The sequence below is a fragment of the Falco naumanni genome, chromosome 1, assembly GCF_017639655.2.
Source record: "Falco naumanni isolate bFalNau1 chromosome 1, bFalNau1.pat, whole genome shotgun sequence".
NCBI lineage: Eukaryota > Metazoa > Chordata > Aves > Falconiformes > Falconidae > Falco > Falco naumanni.
The window spans coordinates 15,453,877-15,477,936 of NC_054054.1; the positions used below are offsets into that span (position 1 = coordinate 15,453,877).

Genomic DNA, 24,060 nt, shown 5'->3' on the forward strand with positions numbered 1-24,060 from the left:
GAGCTCTACTGAAATACACTTTAAAAGTCATGTAGACACAGCCAGAGTGTGATCTAGGGAATGGGTGACTACCACTCACACAGGTTTTGCATGCAGTCTAGAACCTACCCACCCACCTCCATCCACCTCACCCCACCCCCCACCCCCCTCCCCCCCCAAAAAAAAAAAAGAAAAAAAAAGAAAAAAGTAGCAAAGTCCAGCTGCAGGCAACCTGCAAAACAGCTTGCAGGGATATAGCTTGCTATATAATCACAAAACAACATTCCAAGCCAACAGCCATGTCTGAGCACATAGGATACCCAAATCCCTCTACTGATAGACAAAGCCTCTGAGAAAAGTTATCTTAAAGGTAACCAAGTGCCCCCACCCCAACCCCGTTCACCTAGCTTGTGCTGAAAATCATTTCTTGGTGCTCCAAATAAGGAAAGCTCATAGTTCCACACTGGAGAAATACTCTGGTCAGATTTTTAGCTCACAAATGGGAAAAAAACCCAAAACATACAGAAGGGGGAGACCTGGAACAAGACAGAAGTTTGCAGCATTTACTGGAAAGTCAGCATTTATCACTAAAATTATGTTGGATATGCATATCTGAATAGCATGCTAGCCTAGGCTTTTGTTTATATAAGTAATGCAAGCTTTATGTTGTAATTTCTGCAATATTTTTATAATTCAACATTTACCTGCAACCTACACTTAGATTTATGAGAATGAGATAAGAACTGGCACAAAGCCAACAGGTCTCAGCCTCAATGCATCAGTGCCTTGATTTTATATTACAATTTTTAATGGACTTTCCGCAGTACAGTTCTAAAGGTTTGGCAGAAGGTAAAATGACTGCATGGTTGATCACTGCTTTCACTACTTACAAGGTGGCATCTATAGGCCTGAGAGTCCTACTCCAAGGACTTTTTTCCCCCCCTTTCTTTGTATAGTACATGTCAAACAATCTGAAAATTGGATGAAATCTGTCAAAAACTAGATTATCACCAGTAGATCTTGTAGGACTACATATAGTTAAGGTTGCCTGACACTTTTCATTTTAAGACCTCATTTTCTGTTGCTGGTAACTTTACCACACATTAGCAGTTAGGGCAGTTAGGGCTGAAATTTTCCATGCTGGATGTCTGCCTCAGGCTGAATTTTATATTGCAAGTATAAGAATGTATCAGCTAGAAATACTAAGCTTAGTGCAAAGTAAGCTCGTGAATAAGGGTAGGGAGAAACATGTTGGTTTTCCCCTGTGTTACATTTTTCACAGACATATTTGAGAAGCTCAAGAGCCTTCACACTTTCAGACAGACCCTTTGAAGCATCACTGCTCTGATACCACAGATGTGCCTTTTGCCATCTCATACATTATCACTTAAAATTATAACGGATCACAGTATAAAACACTGAAAAGTTGCAGTTTGTACGTGATAAGATTTACAAAGGTTTTGGTGGAGGTTGCCTGCCAACCTCCAAAGCTCCCTTCTGCAAAGAGCATGGACCAGGGTGGAGGGTCTGAGCTGAGCTTGTACTCCACCCATCTCTTACACATGCTTTGGCATGGGGACTCCATGCAGAAAATCCCCATCACACTCTCAGGACACGGCAAGAGAAAAGCTTGGAGGGAAGAGGAACAAAGCACAGGTTGTGAGAGCAAACAGAACCACCAGGGGCTTAATGAGGAGTTTTGGGAAGGCAGCAGACTTGGAAGGAGAAAGGCTCCCAAAAAAAAGCAGTGGAAGGAGGAAGGAGATGTAGGCAGTGGGATACTGGAGAAGCTGGGGAAGAAGGCAGTGCAGAAGCTGATGACTAAAGCAGAGAAGAAAAGGTCCAGAGGTGAGTGCTGGCCAGAAGCAGAAGGGGCACGGGGTGCAAATGGGTGGTAACTGGCTAAATAGAAACAGCTGAGAACAGAATTATTTAGGGGCAGGAAGTCAAGACAGAATCTATCTCTACACATTAGGGCTGAATGCAGGAAACGGAAGTCAATTCCCCTAGAAGACGGCACAACCACCTTTACAGGGGAAACTGAAACCAAAAGAGAGTAAGGCCAGAAATATTAAAAGTGTCTACTAATGCATTGAGCCTGACTGTCACTCCCCCAACTTGGTTCTTCTGAGCGTTCAGCATTTTTGAGACAGACTGCTTTCCAAGGAGGCTCACAACCCCCTGGTTGGGGTACTGGTCTCCAAGTGAGGCAGTGGCTGCCAGCGAGGCAGCTGGAGCCGCGTGCCAGTGCTCCCCTTTCTGCTGCACACAACTCCAGCTCTGCCCACAGAATTTCCCACCCCCTGGGGCCTCATTTGCTGAGCCTGTCTCAGGGGATGAGCCCAAAGCAGGCCTGGTACCACCTCTGCTGCTCTCTGTAGGCATGGGGAAAACAGCTGGTAGCAGCCACAGAAACTTACAGATGCAAGGAAGAGCCCAAGGAACACTGTTTGGCCCCCAGGTTACTTCTATCAGACAGCTACATGGCCTGACAGTGGTCCACCAGGTGCTGCACCAAGGGATGGATGACCCACATGCATCACTTCTCCCCCTTTAGCCCGCATGATCCTGAGAACAAGACATTAACAGCAGCTCCACAGCATCTGATGTGCTGAGCTGGTATACAAGAGACTGCAGAATCTCCCTCATAACCTGGAGTTCAGCTTCAGGAGTTCAAGTAAGTATTTACCTTAGAAAATTATGACAACATTGGCTTTTAATTTATGTTCTCTGCTTTTCTAAAACTGTGTAGGAAGAGGAAATAGAGCTTTAAAGTCCTAACCACTAAGCAGAGCAGCTCTGGAGGAGCAGGATCTATGCTCCCACGCCTCCTGTGCAGTCCAACCTCCCACCACAGCTCTGCCTAGCGGGCAGGAACAAGAACACCCTACAGCTGATGGGAGGTGGGGCATATGCTGTCTGTCCCCCCTCAGTGCACTCTGCCCAGCCTGTTCAGGCAGAGGAGTAACTCCTGCCCATCTTGCCACAGGTGCCCACTGGCTGGTGAGGCCACCCACCATGGCAGCAGCTAGCATGATGCCCCATGTACATGAAGCTTGCACAAACTAAAACCAGCAGTAAAACTACAAAGTTGAGAAAAAAAAAATATTGAAAGTGTCCTTCAACATCAGTTTGTGAACCAGTTTCATCAAAACCTGTAACTATGGCAAACTGTGGCGGTTTCTGTATCCGCACACAGAAATTCAACTATGACACTTGGAAGGGACACGGATTACTGAACCATCACATAAATGTTTGTGCTGGGGAGCTCCAGTGCTGCATCCACCTATTACATTATGGCTGTAACTACACACTCCTAAAACAGACAGACTGCTAAATCGAACAATGTTTTCCCGCACATACGATTACATCGACTTTAATTAGTTAACTGGTTCAGTGGTTTTGATTGTTTCGATTGGGTAAACACGTGACATGGATTGATCTATAATTAAGATGAACTTTAAAGATAAGTGTTCATGTTTAAGTGCTGGAGTGGACACATTTGTTGCTGCCCCAGGATGAAGGAGTAGAAGTACAAGTTGGAAAAGATTGTCTCTTTGCTCAGTCAGTGATTGCTGACCTCTGTTTTTCATTATTACAAGGAAGTGGTCAGTTAACCCTCATCATTAAGCAGTAAAGCGTGACAGAGAGTGCTGATTAATGTGCTGCTCACAAATACGGTCAGGCACGAGGAGAAACCCACGGCGGGTTTCTGGCAGTTTTAAATGGCCATTAGTTATAGTTGTGCAAAATGAAATTAACCCAACTAATCAAGCACTGAGAATCCATGGTTCTGCTGAGGGTCAAGGGTTCCCAGAAAACAAAAGGTACAGTATGCTTACATACCACACACACAAAAAAATAACCCTGACAGGCTGATTAATGAAAATTAATACATACAATAAAATTGACCAAATAGTGAATAAACATAATACCTGCACTGCACATATTAACTGAGAAGTAGTCCACAAAGAAATAAAGGGAAGCAACAGACTGATTTCAGCTGTCACCAAATTAACAAGCGGTCTTACTAAAATGTGCTACAGAATAGCTGTGCACTAGACCCCCGACCCCAACGCCCTTTCTGACTGCCCTCCTCTGCAGGCTCGTTTGCTGTTTTAGCCCTTTATAGACTTAGCCACACGACCCCCATCCCTGTCCCTTAGGATGAATTCTGGCAGCGCCTGGATTGTCATACGTATTCCTCACGTTCTCAAATGGGTTTGCTGTTTGTAAACCCTTCTATCAGACCCAGAATGCTGAGGAAGCACAGAGAGCAAACAGTAAAAGCAGAGGAATACACAAGCTAAACATACACACAAGCAACAGCCAGCTCATTCCATGACAGACAGGATGGGCCTGAGCACCAAGAGCTTTTCTGAGCAACTTTTTCTCTCACTTTAATGTTCCTTTATTAGCCTTGGTAAGATGTCCCACTTAAGACATTACCCTCCATGGCTGGAACAGGAGGAATGTTTTTACCGTGGCTGGCTCTGTGATGCTTTCTGGATGCCAGAGGCCCTTCTCCCCTCTCTTTTCTAAACACTTGTTTCTGACTTCAGATGGAGTCTTAATTTGTCCCACATCTGAACGGAAATAGTTTAATAATTTCCCTCACTTCTTCAGTTGAGAGTCTTCATTTTAAGTGAAGCCTCCAAGAAATTCACATGCATACTGATCTTGGTTTACATAATCCATACAACACACATGCATATGGATTTTGGAGTACCCTCACCTGCATTATATAGCAATACTTTAGATCTGTCTTTGCCTGCTGAACCTAAGTGGGCACCTTTGCTTGTAGAAGTGCACATAGCATTTCCTACTTTTTTTCCTTGGTGGCTTATTGTTCTTGCATTGTCAGCTTGTTATTGAAGACTTCAAGGACACAAAGAATGGTGACAGTAACAAGGCCTTTTTCCCATTCTTAGTGGAACGGTAATAGAAAATATAGTAAAATGTGAGAATGGCAATAGAAAGGGCTGAAATTGCCTGACTGCAACACAGGCAGTTCCATTTGACTGTGAGGAAGAATTTATCTACTTTGATGGTGATAGAACACAGGAGTAGGCCACCCAGAGAGGTCATGGAGTCTCCTTCTCTGGCGACATTTAAAACCCACCTGAATGCAGCTCTGTGCAACCTGCTCTAGAAGAACCTGCTTTAGCAAGGTGGTTGGACTAGATGGTCCCTTCCAACCCTGAACAGTCTGTGATTCTGTGAATTTAAAGTCAGAAAGATGATACTGTCCTTCAACTCTCTATTTCTGGAACATTTTCTAACTCTATGGAAAAAGGGATGCTCAAGTAAGCAAATTTACCCAAGTACTGTCCAAAAACCCTCTGCTGTTCAACCTTATTCTGTATTATCATAGAACTCCTTGAACGTGTACTAATACATACAATTTTGCTTGTGCTTTTATGTCCTTCACTTTCTTATAAGCTTTCCATGAATTATCTTCCATTATTAAACAGTCAGTGAAAGATCTCATTCTTGTCATATTTCCTCTTCTTACTTTTAAATGAATAATTAACACGGAATAACTGGTAGCTATTCTTTCTAAACATCTTACATGGAAGTGGATTCCTTCACAAAATAGAAGTGAAACAAGAAAAGATGCAGCTCGGTGTGACCACTGTATCCAAATGCCAGCGTTATTTTCCAGTACCCCAATTTATTTTATAAACCTGTACGCAGTGCTGCTGTACTAAAATATACACATATCTACTGTACTTGACAGACCGCCTGCTGCCCTACATTCAGCAGAGTACCTGCATGATGACACTGCAGAAGTATGAGAACATGAAATATCACTTTTAGTTCTCAAGGCTCTATAAACCACTTGAATATCTAGAGTTCAACTGCCTGGTTGTGTGCACCTTGCACATGAAGTCATTAACAGCCACCCTCCCCCCAAACAAATGAATGTACAACCTGCTAAGTTTCATTCTAGAATATGGTGCTGTCACTGTAGGAATACCATCTTCCCCTTATTACTAAACAGAGTGCAAGTAAAAGACATAATTTTTAGATAGGTTAGTGCCTTTTCATTCCTTCTTTTTTTTTTTAATTTTATGAATAGTTTAGTATGCCAGTGCACACAACCTAACTTATTGTTATTTTTTTTTCCCAATAGTCCATCATTATCATTCTGTTGCACCAGAGAAAATTAGCACCTATCACTTACATAATTTCAAGCAGTATTGTTAAGAGTGGAATTTGCATGCATGGTATGGTGTATAGGCTAACACAAGTCCATTTGCTAAGTCCACGTGGTAAAATGGATGAATAATTGAATGCTTAGCTCTAAATATATAATTATTCTTAGAAAAAAAATAAGAGCACAAGTCTGTGAAAATACATATAATACCCATCTACAGCTAAATACCCTAGACAAAAAATACCCTTTCAGAAATGGAATAATACAGTTAGATTCCTAAAATGTTTATCGAAAACTTGCATAAATGCTCAAGTTTTGAAAGTACAGGACTACTGCACTTCTTCCCCACAGGCACTAGCTTTGAATCAAAAACATTGTCCCAGCCTAAGGAAGAAAAGGCTTAGCAGAATACTTGTGCGGAGCATGCAAAAGGTCTGTAAACTTTCAAACTTAAAAAAACCAGTTTAAATTGTTCCTGTTAAGAAAAAGTTACAGCTCAGTTGTTCTGATCTGTTCCCACACACAGTATCATACAGTCTCTCCCTAAGAAAGTAACATTACCTTTTTTAATATCATCCATCACCCTGCTCTGTAATAAGCATTGCTGGTCTGACGTTACAAGAACTGTTTGCCATATGTCTACTTCCAATACACAATCACATTAGTTACTTCTCTACACGTAACAAATGAGGGAGTGAGCTTTGCAACAGTAAGTACAAAACATCAAGTCCAGTCCTTTTCTGTATTAGGAGTGCAACATAAACCAATTTCCAGATGAAGTAAAATAAATAGGTGCGTACAAATGAGAAAACTATGCTCTATTTCTTAAGTCTGGTAGTAGCCTGAATGCAGATATGCCATGAACAGGAAATGAGTGGAGAAAATTCCACTGTTCGGGATACACTTTTCAGCAAGAATCAACAAGGATTAAAGACAATGAGACAAGAAGTATAAATCTGATACAGCTGCATTAAAGCTGATAGCAATGACACCATTTCTGGTAAAAGTGTGAAACATTAAATTACAAGAATTCAAAATACTCTATCAGAGTGGTCAGTAACACACAAACGGCAACGCCTTTTGTTGGCATCTTGCACAAACCGTACAAAACTTTCAAAGAAACCGAACTATCTTCTAAACCAATGTTACACTGTTTTTCTGTTTTATGAGTATCACATTGTGTTTTAAAAATCACGCATCTGTCTTTCTATTGCAGAGGCTATTTCCATTTTGGTATTTTTCTCACCCTGTGCCTTAAAAGTCAGCTTACATTCTAAATCTCCAGAATAAATTTCTGAAGTATAACCTTTCCACATTTATTTTGAGGCATTTATTTAGTCCTTCTTCAGGTCTTGTTTTCCAGGTGAGAGGCATTGAGTAGTTTCAATAAACATAAAAACCTACTGTCTTGAACAGTAATTCCATTACTGCTCATCATATGTACCACTAAAGAAAACCTGCGGATGGATCTTTTTAAATACTATTATTTATTAAATGAGAAAAAAAAAATACCTGTCGGGAAGCCTGGGAGTCAATCTTGAAAGGCAGAGTATCATTCAGACTTGACAGAGCTTTTAAGTCTGTCTTTCCCGTTTGCAACCACATATTAACTAGCAGCGTGAGTCAGCGGGAGATCTTCATTAGATCCAGGCAGAAGCCCAAGCTCCTCTAGCCTTAACCAGGCTCTCAGAGGGTAACTCTTGGCTGTTTTTCTCCTGCATTCATTCACTTCCTTTTGTCTGAGCTATTTACTTTTCAAGTAACAGATTGCAAAACCCATCAATGTAAAGCAAAGCAATTTGATGGAGCAAAAAATGTCAGGGATATTTTCTAGATGAGAATCAACTAAATCAAAAGCAGATCATTTTGCTTTGAAAAGCAACAGTAGAGGGACAAGTCTGGAGCAAAAAAGACAACCCTGGGAGGAGGATGATCAAGTTAGGAAGCATATAACAAATGGTATCACGGCTACACCCACAAGCACTGAGGGAGCTGACTCACATCACTGAGAGAAAGGTAATGGTAATGGAATGAGGCTCCTGAGGACTAAAAGGATGCAGGTGACACTTCTGTCTTCAAGAAAAGCAAGAATACTTTTTTTTTCCCCCATGGCGAGGATGGTCGAACAGGTTGCTCTATGAGTAGTCTTCTGAGATACTCAAACCCCACCTGGACACAATGACAATTCTCTGTGCAGGAGGGTCGAACTAGATAAATCTCCAAAGATCTCTTCCAACTTCAGCAATTCTGTGATATATGATAATGCTTTCTCATTCGGACAAAGTTAATCCACACAAAATCGTGCTCTTTTCATAAACCTATGTACATTAGCAAAGCCTTTTATAGTCCTGAAGGCACAAAGTGATTAAGGCATACCTTCCATAGCAAAGAAACACTATACCCAGTATTAGATGAAGTTTTACACAAGGAAACTTGAAACAAAACAGGAACAAAAGTATAGGTTCTAAAAAGAAAAACTGTACTAAATATCTGCAGCATATTTAGAAGAGACGGTAAATGAACCACATTGTAATAATAAATTTCTGTCACATGTACAGAAAACTTACACAAGTGTATAGGTTCCAACTGAAATATTAAACATGTTGGGATGTACTGTGTGAACAAAGGTAAGGAAGGATGAACTTGAAGAACCATAACATAATCCCCCTCAGTATGTACTAGAGAAGCTAGATTACAATCTCCCCAAATTTAGTTCAGTCAAATGGTTTAGGCACAGCTCCTAAGACTTTGAGGCACCTTGTCACTATTTTGCTGCAAGTAGCTTTCCTAGGAAGTACCACCACCATCAGTATCTGGCATGTGAACCACCACCTAGGAACCTTGCTCTGTTTGCCATCACTGAACAGGTAAGAACCCTCAGACTCCCCCGCACCTCAAAACCTGAATAATGATCTTCACAACCAATATATAGAAGTCTTTACATTATGTTTTACTTCTACACCCTTGGTCCCACCTTGCCAGACCTCTAGATTACCCTGGGGACAATGCTGATGATGATTTAGGATGAATCAGGACCACCAAGTCGAAAGGACTTGTCCTTGGAGTCCACATTTACATGCTACCAAAACCACAGTACATAAAGGATTATGGAGATTTAAAGAAAAAAGAAAAGAGGAAAGAGAAAGTCAATGCCTGTGGCAGATGAATGGTGCCCTGGAGGACTGGAGTGCATCTCTTTTGCCATGGACTTACTCTATAATAATAAGCAAGAAAAATCACTAATTATCCTCCTTGTTTCCTGAACATTCAACTTAAGATCCACAGTCTGATTTGCACTGCTTTAAGTGATCATAGCTGCAAGTAAAATCAATGGGAACTGCACTTTGAACATATTAAGTGCTATAAAACGCCAAGTACTTCTGCCCTCTGAGGTCCTAAATATCATAAATCATGAACCCCAAATCAGCGGGTATGCCTGAGCCTAATCTGTGTCTTAACTCCCCAGCTGTAAAAGAGGGGTAATAACCACTCATCTTATCTTGTATTGCAGGATAATTTAAACAATATTAGTGAAGCACTTCGATATGATAGTGATGAGCACCACAGAAAAGCTCTGCAAGAAATGAGTAATTATGTATTCTGAGCAAGGGATGAACAGTAATCAGCAGTGAAGGCACAGAACTATACACTAAGCAATGAGAAGAATCCAAGATATTGAATAGCTGCTCATTAATTGAATGTTACCCAATCTGTTCAATGAACGAGGCAGAGGTCTAATGGAAAAAGTTGTAAGTGATTGTGTAATTAAGGCAGAATTAGAAATCATTACATGTGGTATAGATTAACAAAGTCCAAGCAGGCCACTAACATTCATTACTTTTATATTTAGTTGTGATTTTGCAAACTTCATTTTTTTCTTCCCAACATACTTTTAACATATCAAACTGAAAAAACCCCAAGCAGCTCAACCCCCCTGACAACCACTGCTACACCTAATGTAAGAACCCATCAGGAGCAGAAAGGAGCAGGAAAGGACATCATAATCTCAAGCAGCCCTGACACTCCAAACTCTGAAACAGGAGAAGAAAGGGTCTGTCCTGCTGCGTGCGAACAAGATCGGGACATCAGCAAAATTTTGCTGTGCAGGAACCACAGCATACACGAATCCCAAGCACGTGCTCTCAGCTGCTGCGTGCAGAACCTAAAGACAGACTTTAGGCTTCAGCTACACCTACATCACACAGCTGCAGGTGATGCACACACTACAGAGAAAGCTCACATACTGGCCACTCCAACAGCTGCCCAAGCCTCTGCACCCATTCTGCAGCAAATACAGAGCTCCCTGCTACTATGTCAGCAGTTCCTGGCAGCCCTTCACCTGACACCACAGGAGACTGAGCAGAAACCTGCTTGTTTCTGCTTGCTCTTAGTGTAGACAAGGTGCATACAAAAGCCCCACACCATCACTCTTGAAATAGGTGGGAACAGAATAACTGAACCACATTCCCATTCGTTGGGCAAATCAGACACGAGAGATGGCACCAAAAATTTTTATAGGTTAAACCCAGGTAATAGTTCTATCTTTACAGAATTTCCTCTCCTTAAATAATAAAGAACTGTGGGCTTCACAGTTGACCACAAGCCATTATTGTTTCTAAGAAACCTGACAAATCTGCCTCAGTCTAAGTCTAGACTTCAAACCGAACAGAGGCACTCACTCCCAACCTTCAACAACCTAAAACTGTGCTGCAAAAAAAGGCTGAAATCCTGGCTTCTTTTAAGGCAACGGGAGATTTGCCATTACCTTTTCCCACTCTATTTATATCTGAGATGCTAGCAGATGCCTTGTTCCCTCTGTCTATAACAGACAGATCTGTATGTACATTTTATCTCATTTTTTTTGTCTGGAGACTGTTTTCCCACCCTCTTATTTAAAATGGGATTAGGAAGTACAAAAAGATGATTTGTTTCTGGCTTTACGTATTTATATATTTATTTTGAGCTTTTATCTATTTAGGATTTCTTTCAGCCACGAGACTGCAAAATTCCCTATCTCTAACATCGTTTCACTGAAGGCACCTTGCAGGATTATCCCCTTCTGGATCTTAAGTAGTTAACCTGAGACTGGAAGAGCCTTTTCAGGCTCTAAAAATTTTCTGAACCTTGAGCGTTGTTGAAAAGAAGTGCTATTTGCTACTAAAAGTTAAAACTATAACATTGCTTCGATGGGCTTAAAAGGCTGGTAGATAACAGCATTTTATGAAGTGGTATCTCTTAAGAAGCAGTAACACAGCTGTGAGAAGCTAAAGCATCTGACTACGGATGCTTACGATACTTTATATGCTTTATGCTATATGATGTGGAAGGTCTTGTATATCTATTTATGTCCAATTGCAAGCTCCAATTTGAATATGTTTATTCATGCTTTAGTTATCCATTTGCAGTTGTATTGTATTAAGCATTAAAAAAACCCACACCCAGCAACACAGTGTCCAAGAAGCCAGACCAATTATACTCCAGTGACAGGAATTCTCAGTAGCTGGGCTCTCACCTGATGGGATTACTAGAAAACATAACCAAGCATGAGGTCACCTGATGGGGTCTGGGAGTACCTGCAGAGGCTTAGCTGGATAGGATGGAGGTATTTCAAAAGGACTTCACTCTTCTGAGCTTTTTTCTGAACTCAAAATGAGAAAAGTCATTGTAGGACACAGACATTCATCTGCTACCACAAATACAAAACAACTCTGCCTCATGCAAGAACTGAGCACTTTTCATTGATTTTTAAAAAGTGAAGTCTTGTATCCCTGTGAAGATCTGGTCATGCACCATCATTACAGGTGGAATATCCTAGAACTGTATTAGTTAGTTCATCCTCTCTTTTAGTACTGCTGCTTCCTTCAGTTTTGGAGTCAGATGAACCCTCAATTCCTACCAGGATGCACTATTAACCAAAAGAGATCTCTTTGGCTTATCATTTACTATCACAGATAACCAAATTGTTTAATACATCCATTACTTCTCTTACACTCCATTTCAAAGCAGGTACTTAAGTCCTTCTGACTCCTTTCAGGAAAGTGCTCCTGAAAGTCCCTCTTTTTGGTGCTTTGCAGCCTTCTCAAAATATCAAACTAATGTAACTTTTACCCATTTGCTCTTATTTCAGCACAGTTCTAAGTTCAAAATAAACTCTCCTCCGTCTCAGTTGTCTATTCCTCAACTGTGAAATATTTATAGACAGCAATCATGTCCCAACTCAGACTCTTCTTGGGTAAGCTAAAAAAAGCTAAAAGCATTTAGTCACATGACATAAGATACATTTTTATTTCCCACATCATTTCAGGAGCTCTCCTCATGTGTTTACCTGAGTCCAAATCAAGTCTCAATCTGTCTTTAACATGCTGGTGACCAGAAGTATGCACAATACTCCACATAAGCATGCCCAACATCATTTGTACCATGATGGTATGAATGCTTCCCCTGTTTGCTTGAAATACCTGATGCTTCTGTACACACGGATTTTGTGTAACTACGTTACACAAGTGGCTCGGCCATCTTGGATCTATTAACTAAAAGATGAATTTCACAGCAAGTGCCCTGTCTACCTTCCCTATGTGGCATATGGGAAAAAATCCATTCCTTTTTAAGAAAAGATAGTTGAAGTATTCAAGAAAACACTAGACTAATGGCTGTGACATTTGAACTTTCATTAGCCAGAATGTTTGTGGCTACCTTAAATCAGCATGCATTCACAGGGCCACCCCACCTCTATGAAGACTCTGATCTACTGGAAAGTTACCCTGTGATGTGTTAAAAAAGAAGACAACTGAAAAAAAAATTACTGCAACTCAGTTCCCTGTCACATCGTAGTAAGAATGCCAAAAATTTCCCTTACAAGGATGTAGAAGGTAAGCACGTGAAAGCCTGTGTTGATGCTGGAATTTGTGTCAATGGAAGGTTGTTACCCAAGATAAACTAACCTTACTACTGCATGTATGTTCCATTTACTGCATATTTTGCTTGTGCAGGCTGGCTATCACATAATGAATGTTATTATTTTATAGATGAAGCAGTCTAGAAATTAGTATTCAGAAAACAAAGAACGAAAGGCAAACAGAAGAGTGGAAGAGAATAACAGTTACAATCAAAAAAACTGTGAATGCTGGAAAGTCCTGGGGAGGTAAGAAATTATTAATGCTTCTGGAAAGGCATGGATGTGGATTTTTTTCAAATTATTTTCTTGGCCATTAACCAACGTTTGGTGCTTTGTGGCACTGCAGCTGTTAAACTCCCCTATTCTTTGCCTGTTTTAAAACGAAGACACTCTATCACCTAGATGGTTCCCAAACCTACCCCCTCCTTTCTGAAACACAAACACAATATGCTTGCTCTATTAGCATTGCCATCCACATTTAACAGCATTTATTCTTGAGCATCAGTTGGAGTTTCTCATGCAGCCCACATATTCCAAGAAGCCATAAGGAAAGCTCTTAGTCCCATTCTACCTCTCCCCAGCTTTAAGATACTCAACTGCAATACATGCTTCATCCTTTATTAATTTTTTTTTTTTTTTTTTTTTTTTTTTTTTGGTGTCACTTCTTGTTGCTTATTTCTCTCCCCCTTTCCCCTTTTTGGGGTCCCAGTGAAAATCTTTCTAGCTCCTTCCTCCTACCAGCCTCCTGAACTCTAAGGTCCTAGTAACTAAAGCCAACCAGGAGCAGGAACAAAGACTTCATTTCACTAAGCAACACTGCCTGCCAGAGCAAAACCCAGGAAAAGTCCTTTTTATTTCTATGAAAGCATGGAAGGCTGGTGGCAGCTTCAAACCTACGATGACTTAATTATTTAAATTTTATTTTACACCTATTAACCATAGCATATCAAGTATGAGTAGCAGCTGCTACATGAATTTGACCATCTCACTTGCCCTCGGCAGATCACCCATCTGCTTGCTCTTCACCTAGTATTTCTGTTTGATAGGTTGTAAAACAGATTCTTGCAACAGGTCAGGAACAGAGTCAACTTCAAATCCCACATAGAAATTTCTATGAAAACATATGGACATCTATACTGAGTGATGTCGAATTTAGAGAGGCCACTGACCTTATGAAAGTGGATAAAAGGAAAATTGCAGCCTGTGATGGAAAAACACTGACTCCATTACAGTGAATGAACAGAAGAGTGGAGAGCAAAGAACTGTATGTATAATTAATTCTAGTAATACAGACCTACAAAATTCATGGCTGCACACACTGCAAAATGGTGTGGAAAAAGCCTTTCTATAATGTATCCATTTCAGCTTCTACAGCATTAAAAAATATCGCTTCTTTAAATGATCAATAAGGTAAACTTTCCTGTTCACCAGCAGTATTTTATAAAAATATAAGTTATGCTAATGAGACAAATTATTCAAGAGCTACGTACTCCAGCATTTAAATTCTCATACCTTGTTATTTTTTTCGCCTCAATTCAAATGAAAAAGTCTAGGAAGCACGCACAGAGGCTTTAGTTTTTCTTTATTTTCTAGTGGGGGTCTAGAGCCTTGGGAAGTTCTTGCACTTGCACTCATAGGAAGATTACCTGTTTCTGAAAAAAACATGTTACACATAATGTATCACCTTCCCTCTTGTGTGGCCTTCTAGAAGCAGAGCCTATAGAGTACTTTCACAAAACCAAAAAATTATCGCTGGGATATTATGCATCTGGCCCACTGCTAAAGAGATGCACAGTGCCTTGCAATCCCTCATGCAAAGATGAGTCTCTAGAAGGCTGTTGGCTCCCTTTGGTTATGGTAAAAATACTGGCCTTGGTGCTGGGCAAGGCGGACTGGGAGTTACGCCAGGTGACTGGTGGGTTGGACCCTCAATCTCGCAGCCCAGGTTGTTCTGTTCCTGTGTTTTCATTGCAGCCTGGCACAAAGATGAAGAATGGTAGTTCTTTTCCATAACCCTGTATTTGAGGCAACCTTGGTTCCCACCGCTGTGCCAAGTCCCTGCAGATTGCTATACAAGAAGTTTCATGCCTTCCACTATTGAAGCGAAGTCTTGGACAACCTGCTGTTCAACCACACAGCAGAGGTAGGATTCCTTTATTACTAGGCTGCTTGCTGAGGTGCACAGCACATTTACTATGTCCAGGAGGCCATCAGATTAGACTTTGAACAATTTCCTTCAGCCAAATTTCTCCCTACTTCAAATAGGCATACAGCAAATGTTCAGGCGAAAAAGAAACGCAACCCTAGAAATGTCTTTTACTGTGACTGTGTTTCTACATCAGAGGTGAAAAGAGATCTATGTTTCTGACTTAAAATAGCAGAACCAGCTTTAAGGCAAACCTCTTGGAGTGGAAAATCAACAGCAAAATCTGAAATGTATTGAACATCACTTCTTTGTATTTAAAAAAAAAAAGCAATCTTCCCTATAATTAGTATGATATAATTTGTTAATTCTTCAAGTAGCCAAAAATCTCCCAGCAAAATAACTGGAAGATGATGGTCCTTTTTTGCTGTAGTCTTTAGCACTATCTGGAGATTAAAAAATACCTTCCTTTTTTCTTACCTTCACGCCAAAGAAAGAATGAAAGATTAACTTTAGCAACTTAAGAAGTGATAATAGATTTTGATTTAGGACAGATTACCTCATACTTGTCTGGAACTTAAACAAACGAAGACTAAAAACACAGAGCGTACAGCGTACGCAAGAACAGCTGTGATTTCTGACTTCAAGCCTGTTACTCTCCTTAGAGAAAACTGGTTCAGTCAAAAAAGAGAAGACAAGACTGGCCAGGTGCTTTAGGTTCCTTCACAGTATAGTGTATTTTCAGCATATGACTCTATTAATGATCATAAATTAAAGTTTAAATAACTTCATGATTAGTCATATCCATAATTTAGAAACGCATACGCTGTAGTTATCCTAGGTAAAAATGTATTATAAATACAAATGTCTTAGCTTTTGCCGTGACACCATTTATCGACACTTTTATGGTTAAAAGATTTTAGTGTTTGCAAGGCAGATCAAATTTATATTAATGACACAATCACATTTCTTCATACCAGACTCCTGTTCATCAAGTCAGTCAGCAAAAAGTTCATGCTTACTTGATATAAAAATTTTGCACTTCAATAATTTACATCCCTGTAATGAATTCCATCTGAAATTACTTTTGAAATTTCACCAATAAACCCATTTTAATACTTTTTTTGGTCTACAGTTCTCCTTCTCATAAATTCATTAGACATTTCCTGCAAGTCCCCGATCTAAGATTCACTGGGAATACAATTACCAGATATATAATTCAAAATACAAGCTTTAGTCTCTTTTATTGTTGTATACTTTTTAAATTTCAATGCAGTTTTTCTTTTCTGTTAAAATCCCTCTGTTTTATGACATTTCAGAGGAGCACAAAAGAATTAGCACTCAAAAGCTGTTCAAGGCCGGCTGACAATGTTAGCAATTTAGGCAAGACCCAAAGAGCTGGATGGTGTGCAGTGGCCCCTCTCTCCAAATCCCCCTTCTCTCTGCTGCCATGCTTTTGGACACAATTTGTCTCCCCACTTCATAGAATGCTTTGGGTTGGTAGGGACCCTTAAAGGCCATCTAGCCCAACTTCCCCCTTCAACTTGCTCTTTTCCTTCCATTTGAACAGTTGCTCTCTCACATGATTGCCATCCCACCATATCTTTTGAAAGACTATCAGTACGTAACTTTTAAAATTAAATAAAACACTAATTTAATCAGTAGAAACTAATGACCAGAAGTGTCTTTCCCTTGAAGGAGAAGAGTTGCTCCATTCAAAGACAGCACAAACTGAAATACAGGAAGGTCCGCCTGAACACCGGGAAGCACTTTTTTACTCTGAGGATGACCAACCACTGGCAGAGGTTGCCCAGAAAGGTTGTGAAGTCTCCATCCTTTGAGATATTCAAAAGCCATCTGGACATAGTCCTGGGCAACTGGATCTAAGTGGCTCTGCTTGAGCAGGGGGGGTTGGACCAGATGAACTCCAGAAGTTTCTTCCAACCTCAACCATTCTCATGGCTCTCTGAAAACAGCACCCACTGTAGCCACTGTATTTAATAACAATTGGAAGAGGAAGCTATTTTTGAAAGAACATAATTTCTCATACCACTTTCTACTGAAGAACATTTAGTGAATCAAGTAAGAAGTGTGTGTGTGTGATAAAGTGTGTAAAATACAACTGGAAAAATATTAATACATCTTTAAGAAGTCTATACTCATAATTTCAGGGAAATGGTGAATGAAACTTGAAGGACTTCTATTCATTTACTACAATCTTTTAGAGAGGGAACAATTAATTTTTACTCAAATACATTACCCACCATATTTATATATTCCCCAGAAAGTTGTTTTTATGTTCACAGAGGGTGTTTTACTATTTTCTTTGTAATAGAGACAAGACTGCAAATACTTAAGTGATGAACACAACTTTAGCTCAGAGCTGAGACAGGTTATGACCAGTACCTACATTTAAGGTAGTTCTTCCATTTTATTTTTTATTTATATCATGCACAGAACTACCATAGTTTTAAGAACATCCTCATAAACATATGATACAGATTAATTGCTACAAATACTTCATTTAAAATAGGAAACCTCAGAATGGGGTGTTTTATTGAGCATATACCCGACTGAAAAGTTTATGTCAACTCCACAAAAACATTTAGTTATTACATGATTACCTACACAAACTTTTATTCAGATGGATAGTTTCAGCATGTTTGCAGCCAAAATGTATATTCTGGTTTTGCTATGTCCTTCTGTGGCTAATACTCTACAATGTATTTTTATGCATATACACACACACACACAAATATATACATATATAAATATATAAAAACTGAAAAGCGCAAGCCAAATGTCAGTGTTTGCACGACAGCAATGCTACTGGTACCATCAAGAGCTCAGTCACGTGCATACCAAGCAAAAGTCTATAGACAGTGTTCACATACCACTGGTAGGAACATGTATGTCAATGCAGTAATTCTAAAAAATATCTTTTAAGATAAAACTACTATCTTCAATTTTTAGGGATGACAGGGTGGTTTTGTCTTTCCTTTCTTGAGGTTTTTTTTTGCTTAACTTATACACATTCAGTAATTACTAATAACTTCTAGCTACATTTTAAAAATGTATTTCTATGCCTGATTATAGAGTAATCAACTCCTAGTAATTTTGGCTTCTGAGGCTTGGAAACGTAGTCTTGATACTTTGTTAACTCCTCAAGGGAATACCTGGTAATTTTTCAAAAAATTTCTGTAAAGCTGGATAAGGGTATCCATCAGATTATGTCAGAAAGCACATCAAAAGAGAGGGGCATGGTAAACGCAGATACACAGTACCTTGAAATTACAGTGATTGAAGACTGGGAAGGAAGCTTTCCTGGAAGGCAGGACAGTAGGGAGACAACAAAAGGTGCTGTTACTTCACAAAGTATGTGCAGGTGTATGCAAAACCTCCCCATGACCACCACAACAAAAAAAATCCTTACGGTTCAGAGGCCAACTTAGACATGGATGTCTGAAGACCCATCCATGATGTGGCATGGATATATGTGGAGGACATAATTCAGTGAAAATAAGTAAGGTTTTCCAGTTCATGTACTACATTAAGTGACTAAAAACTCAAGGAAGAAGTTAGGGAGTGAAGACATCAAGGTCAGCTATTGCACAACAGTAACAGAAAATGCTTTTAGAAGGGGGAAACCTCTTCCGTGTCCTTGTAACTTTGCAAAGTCCATTTCAATTAGATTGACACTTCTGATGATAGATAAATAGATTGATAGATATTACATGAGGTCTTGACTTCAATGACGCATAAGCCCTCCGGGTCTATTTAACAGAGAGCTAAATCCTTATTGCCATCAGCAGCAGATTTAATAATCACAGAAGAAATTAATCACATCACACACTACCTCACTCTTCACAGTGCACATGCTGGACACCATATTAAGAGCCTACTTTCTTCCTTCTAGGTTTTTCTTCATGGAAATAAATAAGTAGGTATCGCCTGCTTCATCAGTGGTTGTAAGAACATCCACTCATCAGCGAAGGTTTCAAAAAACCTATACAGTAGTTATATCCTTTGATTGTCATTAACTTATTCTTTATCAGGTATTAAAAACTTATTTTTTATCACTCGAAAAAGTTGCTGACAAATACTGTAAAGGTCAAACGTTTTCTTTCACCCTAACAACCCAAGTCATGGAGAGGCAACATCAACCTGAGGTCCTGTAGCACTCCGAGTGATCCTACCTTCTTTCTATTGAGATGCCCAGGAAAGACTAGCTATACCATAATTAACATAGAATACTGAGATGTCAGCAAAACACTCCTGTGATGATAAAGCTATCAAAATATAGTCATCATGAAAGTCCTAGACCTTAATGAAGAAAATTATCTCTAAGTAAAGCACCATGATCAATTCCTGCTTCCTCACCAACTTCTCTGTTGGTGAAAGCGAAGCAGAGTTGAAAGCCTTGGAGGTACCCACAGAGAGATAACTGACCTGAGTCAATTGTACTGTCATATAAGGCTGCCAAAACACAACAAGACAAACTTATTCATCCTCCAGTACAGGAGAAGCAGGAGTATGTTTACATCTAATGTATCTGCGTCCATTAAAAATTATAAAAAAAATACTTGGAGTGTGGAGAAAAAATGTGACTGAGCAGTGGCATGAAGCAAAACAAAGCATGCTTTAGAAGGTGTACAATGCAAAACACCTTGGCATATTCTACATAAATTATACCACACGTAACTGGAGTTAATTCAATTTTTTTTTTTTTTTTTTTACCCAGAATAACGCCACAGAACAGAAAACACATAGGAAAACCTACATGTGCACCTGTGTGTATATATATATTTCTATTTAAAAAACCCCAAACGCACACGTATTTTGCCTTTTCTTTTTTAACGATTTTTGTGTTTTCTTACCTTCTACTGCTCTCTTGAAGAAAACTTTACAGCTGCCACATGTAACCACCCCGTAATGACATCCAGATGCCTCATCTCCGCACACCAAACACACTTTGGAAGGTCTTGAAGATCCAGTTGATACACTTCTCAATGAAGAGCTGGAGTTAAAAAAAAAAAAACCAAAAAAAAAAAAAAAACAACAAAAACAAACCAAACAAAATAGCTATGAATATTTCAAATCACACTGGCCATAATGCAAAGTTCAATTAAGAATTTATAACAGGTATATTGCTCAAGGCACCTAACAATTAAGAAACCACAACTCTTTCTGGCAGTGCCTGGCTGAATACATGAATTGCTTTAATTAGTAAGTGCAATATTTTTATTGTTTGTTTTAAACCACCCATAATATATCAATGTTAATGTGAGAAGTTACCACAAGGGCAGTGGAATTTATTGGTAGCAGATGATTACAACTGAAAATAAACAACAAACAGACCACTCTGGACCGACCAGATAGCTATAAATTTTGTTTCTGTTTATTTGTTTGTTTCAAGCTTTTAAAGCTAAGTAATACCTCTAATAAAACCACTAAGACCATTTTATGAAGTAGTGCAGAAAAGTGGCATGCACTCTCCTGTCCACATTCCTGCTTACCACTACAGTGGTCCTTAAGCTTATAGCTAATATTTCTGTAATTTAATAGCTTGCTTCTGAAGTAGTTTTGAAGCCTTTTTACATTCTGCCAGTGCAGAAGACCCTTTCCATGTGACTGTAGGTGCCAGAGAAGCAGTACCAGAAGTTCAGAAACCTTTCTGAAATTTTGCAGGCTGATGCACCTTGCAAACCCAGATTCAGCCATCTACTGCCTACTTAAAAGACAGGGCATTTCTGTTGCTGGGTCTTTTTAAACCATAACTCTCCGAAAGTATCTTTAGGTAGTATTTTCCACTGGCAACTCTAAAAGAGCGCTCTTCAAAAACAAGTCACGTTTCATGATGCAGTGAGTCTCCTCCCTCCCTTCTTCCCTCGGGAACTGGAAATGCCACTCTAATGTAATCGGCACGCTCAGAGAAATGTGCCAGATACTGAAGGAGATGAAAGATTTGGATCCCTCCCACACCTCCGGCAGGCTGGGGAGAGTCTTTCCTTCCACACAGCCTCTCTTCTCCAGGTAAACGTGACCTCTTGCATTTCTTCACACCTTATCTCTCTGAATGCTGCCAAACAACTACAAAAACAACCCCCAAAGACTTTACACTTATGGTGAAATAATTTGATAGTTCAAATTGCAGGTCACAGGCTATTTGTCGGTCAGTCATTGGAAACTAATTTCACAGGTAGTTTTAATTCAAACAAGAAAACCAGCCCGCTTCAGAAATTTCAAGTACACACCCTTTGCCTTTTTCCAATTTTCTGTCTTCCTTTAAAGAGGTATACAGAGGCTAAGTGATTTATCCAGGGGCACAGCACATTTGTCACTCCAGATCAAGGACTGCAACTCTCCTGGCCTGCAGCTTTGCTGTAACATCAAATCTAAATGTCTTTTTAAATGACAGCATTCAGATGCTAATCAAAATGTTCCAAATAGTATTCCTGCTCTTGTCTGCTCGTTAGTCTGTTAGATTTACTAGTTTTAGTCCTCGTGCTATTTATACTTTCATTACATAATATCACGCTACTTGATAATTGCTAGGTGATGGCATTAGCTCATCTGTTAGAGAGACAAAGAAAAGCCTCACCAAATCTATGTTAAAGTAAAGTTCTGTGTCCTCAAGTGACAGTCCTACCTATGTACATTACATTAATCTACCCCTAAGGAAAGGTACCTTCTCCAGGACGTGCCAAGACTGTGCTGGTATTCAGGTCTGCGTTTGGATTTGTTTAGGCAATGAATATGACTTACTCCCTCTAGCACATTTCGTACTGCATGAAAAACGTTAAGCCTCTCATTAAACAAAATTTTTTAAAAGGTGTCTGTTTTCTAGAGAAAATGTCAATAACCGGGAAAACTAACTCCTTGAAATTTTTTGTTCTTTTTTTTTTCATGGCAAATGATGGTATTTTGTCTGAGAAGGGAAACATTTCAATTCTGACATACCACCAAAATGTCTTGGGGCATTAGTAATTTTGATGCTGCATGTTCCTGATTCTTCATAAAACTGGCAAAAATTTTCCTAGTCTTTCTACCCTGAAAAATACAGTTTTTCTTTTCAATATCAAAAAAAGGTAGTTCTGTTAGAGAGCTCCTCCTGTTGAGAAATGGTGGTTTCCAGGGTACCACAGCAGTGTGCATGTTTTATTATTTACATATTTACATATATATACACTCATATACATACACCTCCTATTTATACCTACTGTCATATATACAAGCATATATTATTATTAGTTGAAAATAAACTGTCATGTAGGATTTGCTGAATGTGGGAGAGCCTTTTTTTAGATACAAGTTTATACAAGATATGAAATTCCACTTAAACAGAATTATTGGGTAAAAAAGGCCAGTAAAGACACATTGAGACACCAGTTGATCGACGATTATTAAATGCCTACCTAAGACATAATCTATAGCATATTTTATACAGTGCTTCTCTAAATAAAGGGCTTGAATATAGCTGAAAGGTGAAGGTACTGCTTGACTACAAAGCATGGATTCAACTACTCAGCCACAGCATCTCAGGTGGAAACCTAATGTTCTGGAATAAAATCTAATTAGATCCCATACATTCTTTTAACCAGTTTAAAAGTGGAATAGGTTAAAACACAAATGAGGTATTTTCATTCTTAACAGCAGTATCCAACATGGAGCAGTGCTCAAATACTTCATTGCAAAGAAACATTGATATTAGCTGTTGGTATTTAAGTCTCCTCCAAGTTGCTCTATGATTGCCTTATAATGAACAATGTTTGGCTTGTTTCTAAAAATGTCTTATTTTCTCTTTTACCCACGCTACTCCACAGTATTTGCCAATTCAAAACGCTGTTATATTGCCTTATACAAAGATAAAGTGGTGTTTGTACATACTTGCAAATAATAAAAGGCTGAGTCCAAAAAATATAGTCAAATCATATTCCTAAACCTCAGATTAAGTCATTCTCTCCATGGAAGATTTTCTTTCTCAACAAGGCATGCATGGATGGTTCCACCTTTTCCTTCTGAATCTCTCTTACGTTCAGCCTGTCATTCCTTTCTTAGTGACTTGTCAATGGTGAACAAGATCTGCATCAAGATCTGACTGCTGTGCAAACTACCTCTCTGCTCTCATTTCAAGGCCAGACATCCAGTGTTAATGACGGGGTTTTTTTAATTTTTTTTATTGTTTTCACCAATTTAATTTATCAGATTATTGTTTTTATTAAACCAATTATTTATCAGTACAGCTCTATATCCTATAATATGTATAGGGAGGAACACTGCACTAGAAAACCCCACCAGCCTCGTTGGAAGTGCTTTTCATGCATGCTCCAAGGTAAATATTTCCCTTTTCATTCATTTTCCACAGAAACACCCTATAAATTTATATTAAGTAATCCTAATGTAAACTGGTATGTGGGAAAAGTAACAGGCAGATAACGCTTAACAGGTAAAAATTAAATGCTAAATTCGGTTGATTATAATAGATATATACATTAATTCAATTTTGGTTCTTTTTTGGAGCTCAGTTTGATATTTTTTTTGGCTCCAGATAAGAAGTTTTAATACAATAATCCAGATTACTTCAGTAATACCTCATCCCCTCTTCAGAAAAATACAAGACTCTGTCCAAGTAAGAATGAATACCATACAAAAGATCAGGAACTTCACAACTGACTCCCTGGACAGCAATTAGCCTACTGCCAAATATCTATTTAAATGACACACTAAATCTAATGACATCTGTGGGCCACAGCATGACTGAGCCTTAAACTTTAGCCCAAGCAAAATCACTGTGTTTACACATTTGTCCAAAACCAAATTAGAGCTTAACAACTATTGCTCTGATATTTAACAGTGGTTGGTTTTTTTTTGTTTGGTTTTTTA

The 24,060-nt window shown here is 39.2% G+C and overlaps 1 protein-coding gene across 3 annotated transcripts in view; it reads right to left on the reverse strand.

The window, feature by feature from the left end:
• Positions 1–24,060, reverse strand: part of NR3C2 (nuclear receptor subfamily 3 group C member 2) — a 214,141-nt gene that overhangs the window by 75,225 nt on the left and 114,856 nt on the right. For all 3 annotated transcript variants that reach the window (XM_040582401.1, XM_040582394.1, XM_040582405.1), the window contains one exon: positions 20,055–20,194. In XM_040582401.1, coding sequence (XP_040438335.1) covers positions 20,055–20,194 — 140 coding nt within the window. The remainder of the gene's footprint in view (positions 1–20,054; positions 20,195–24,060) is intronic.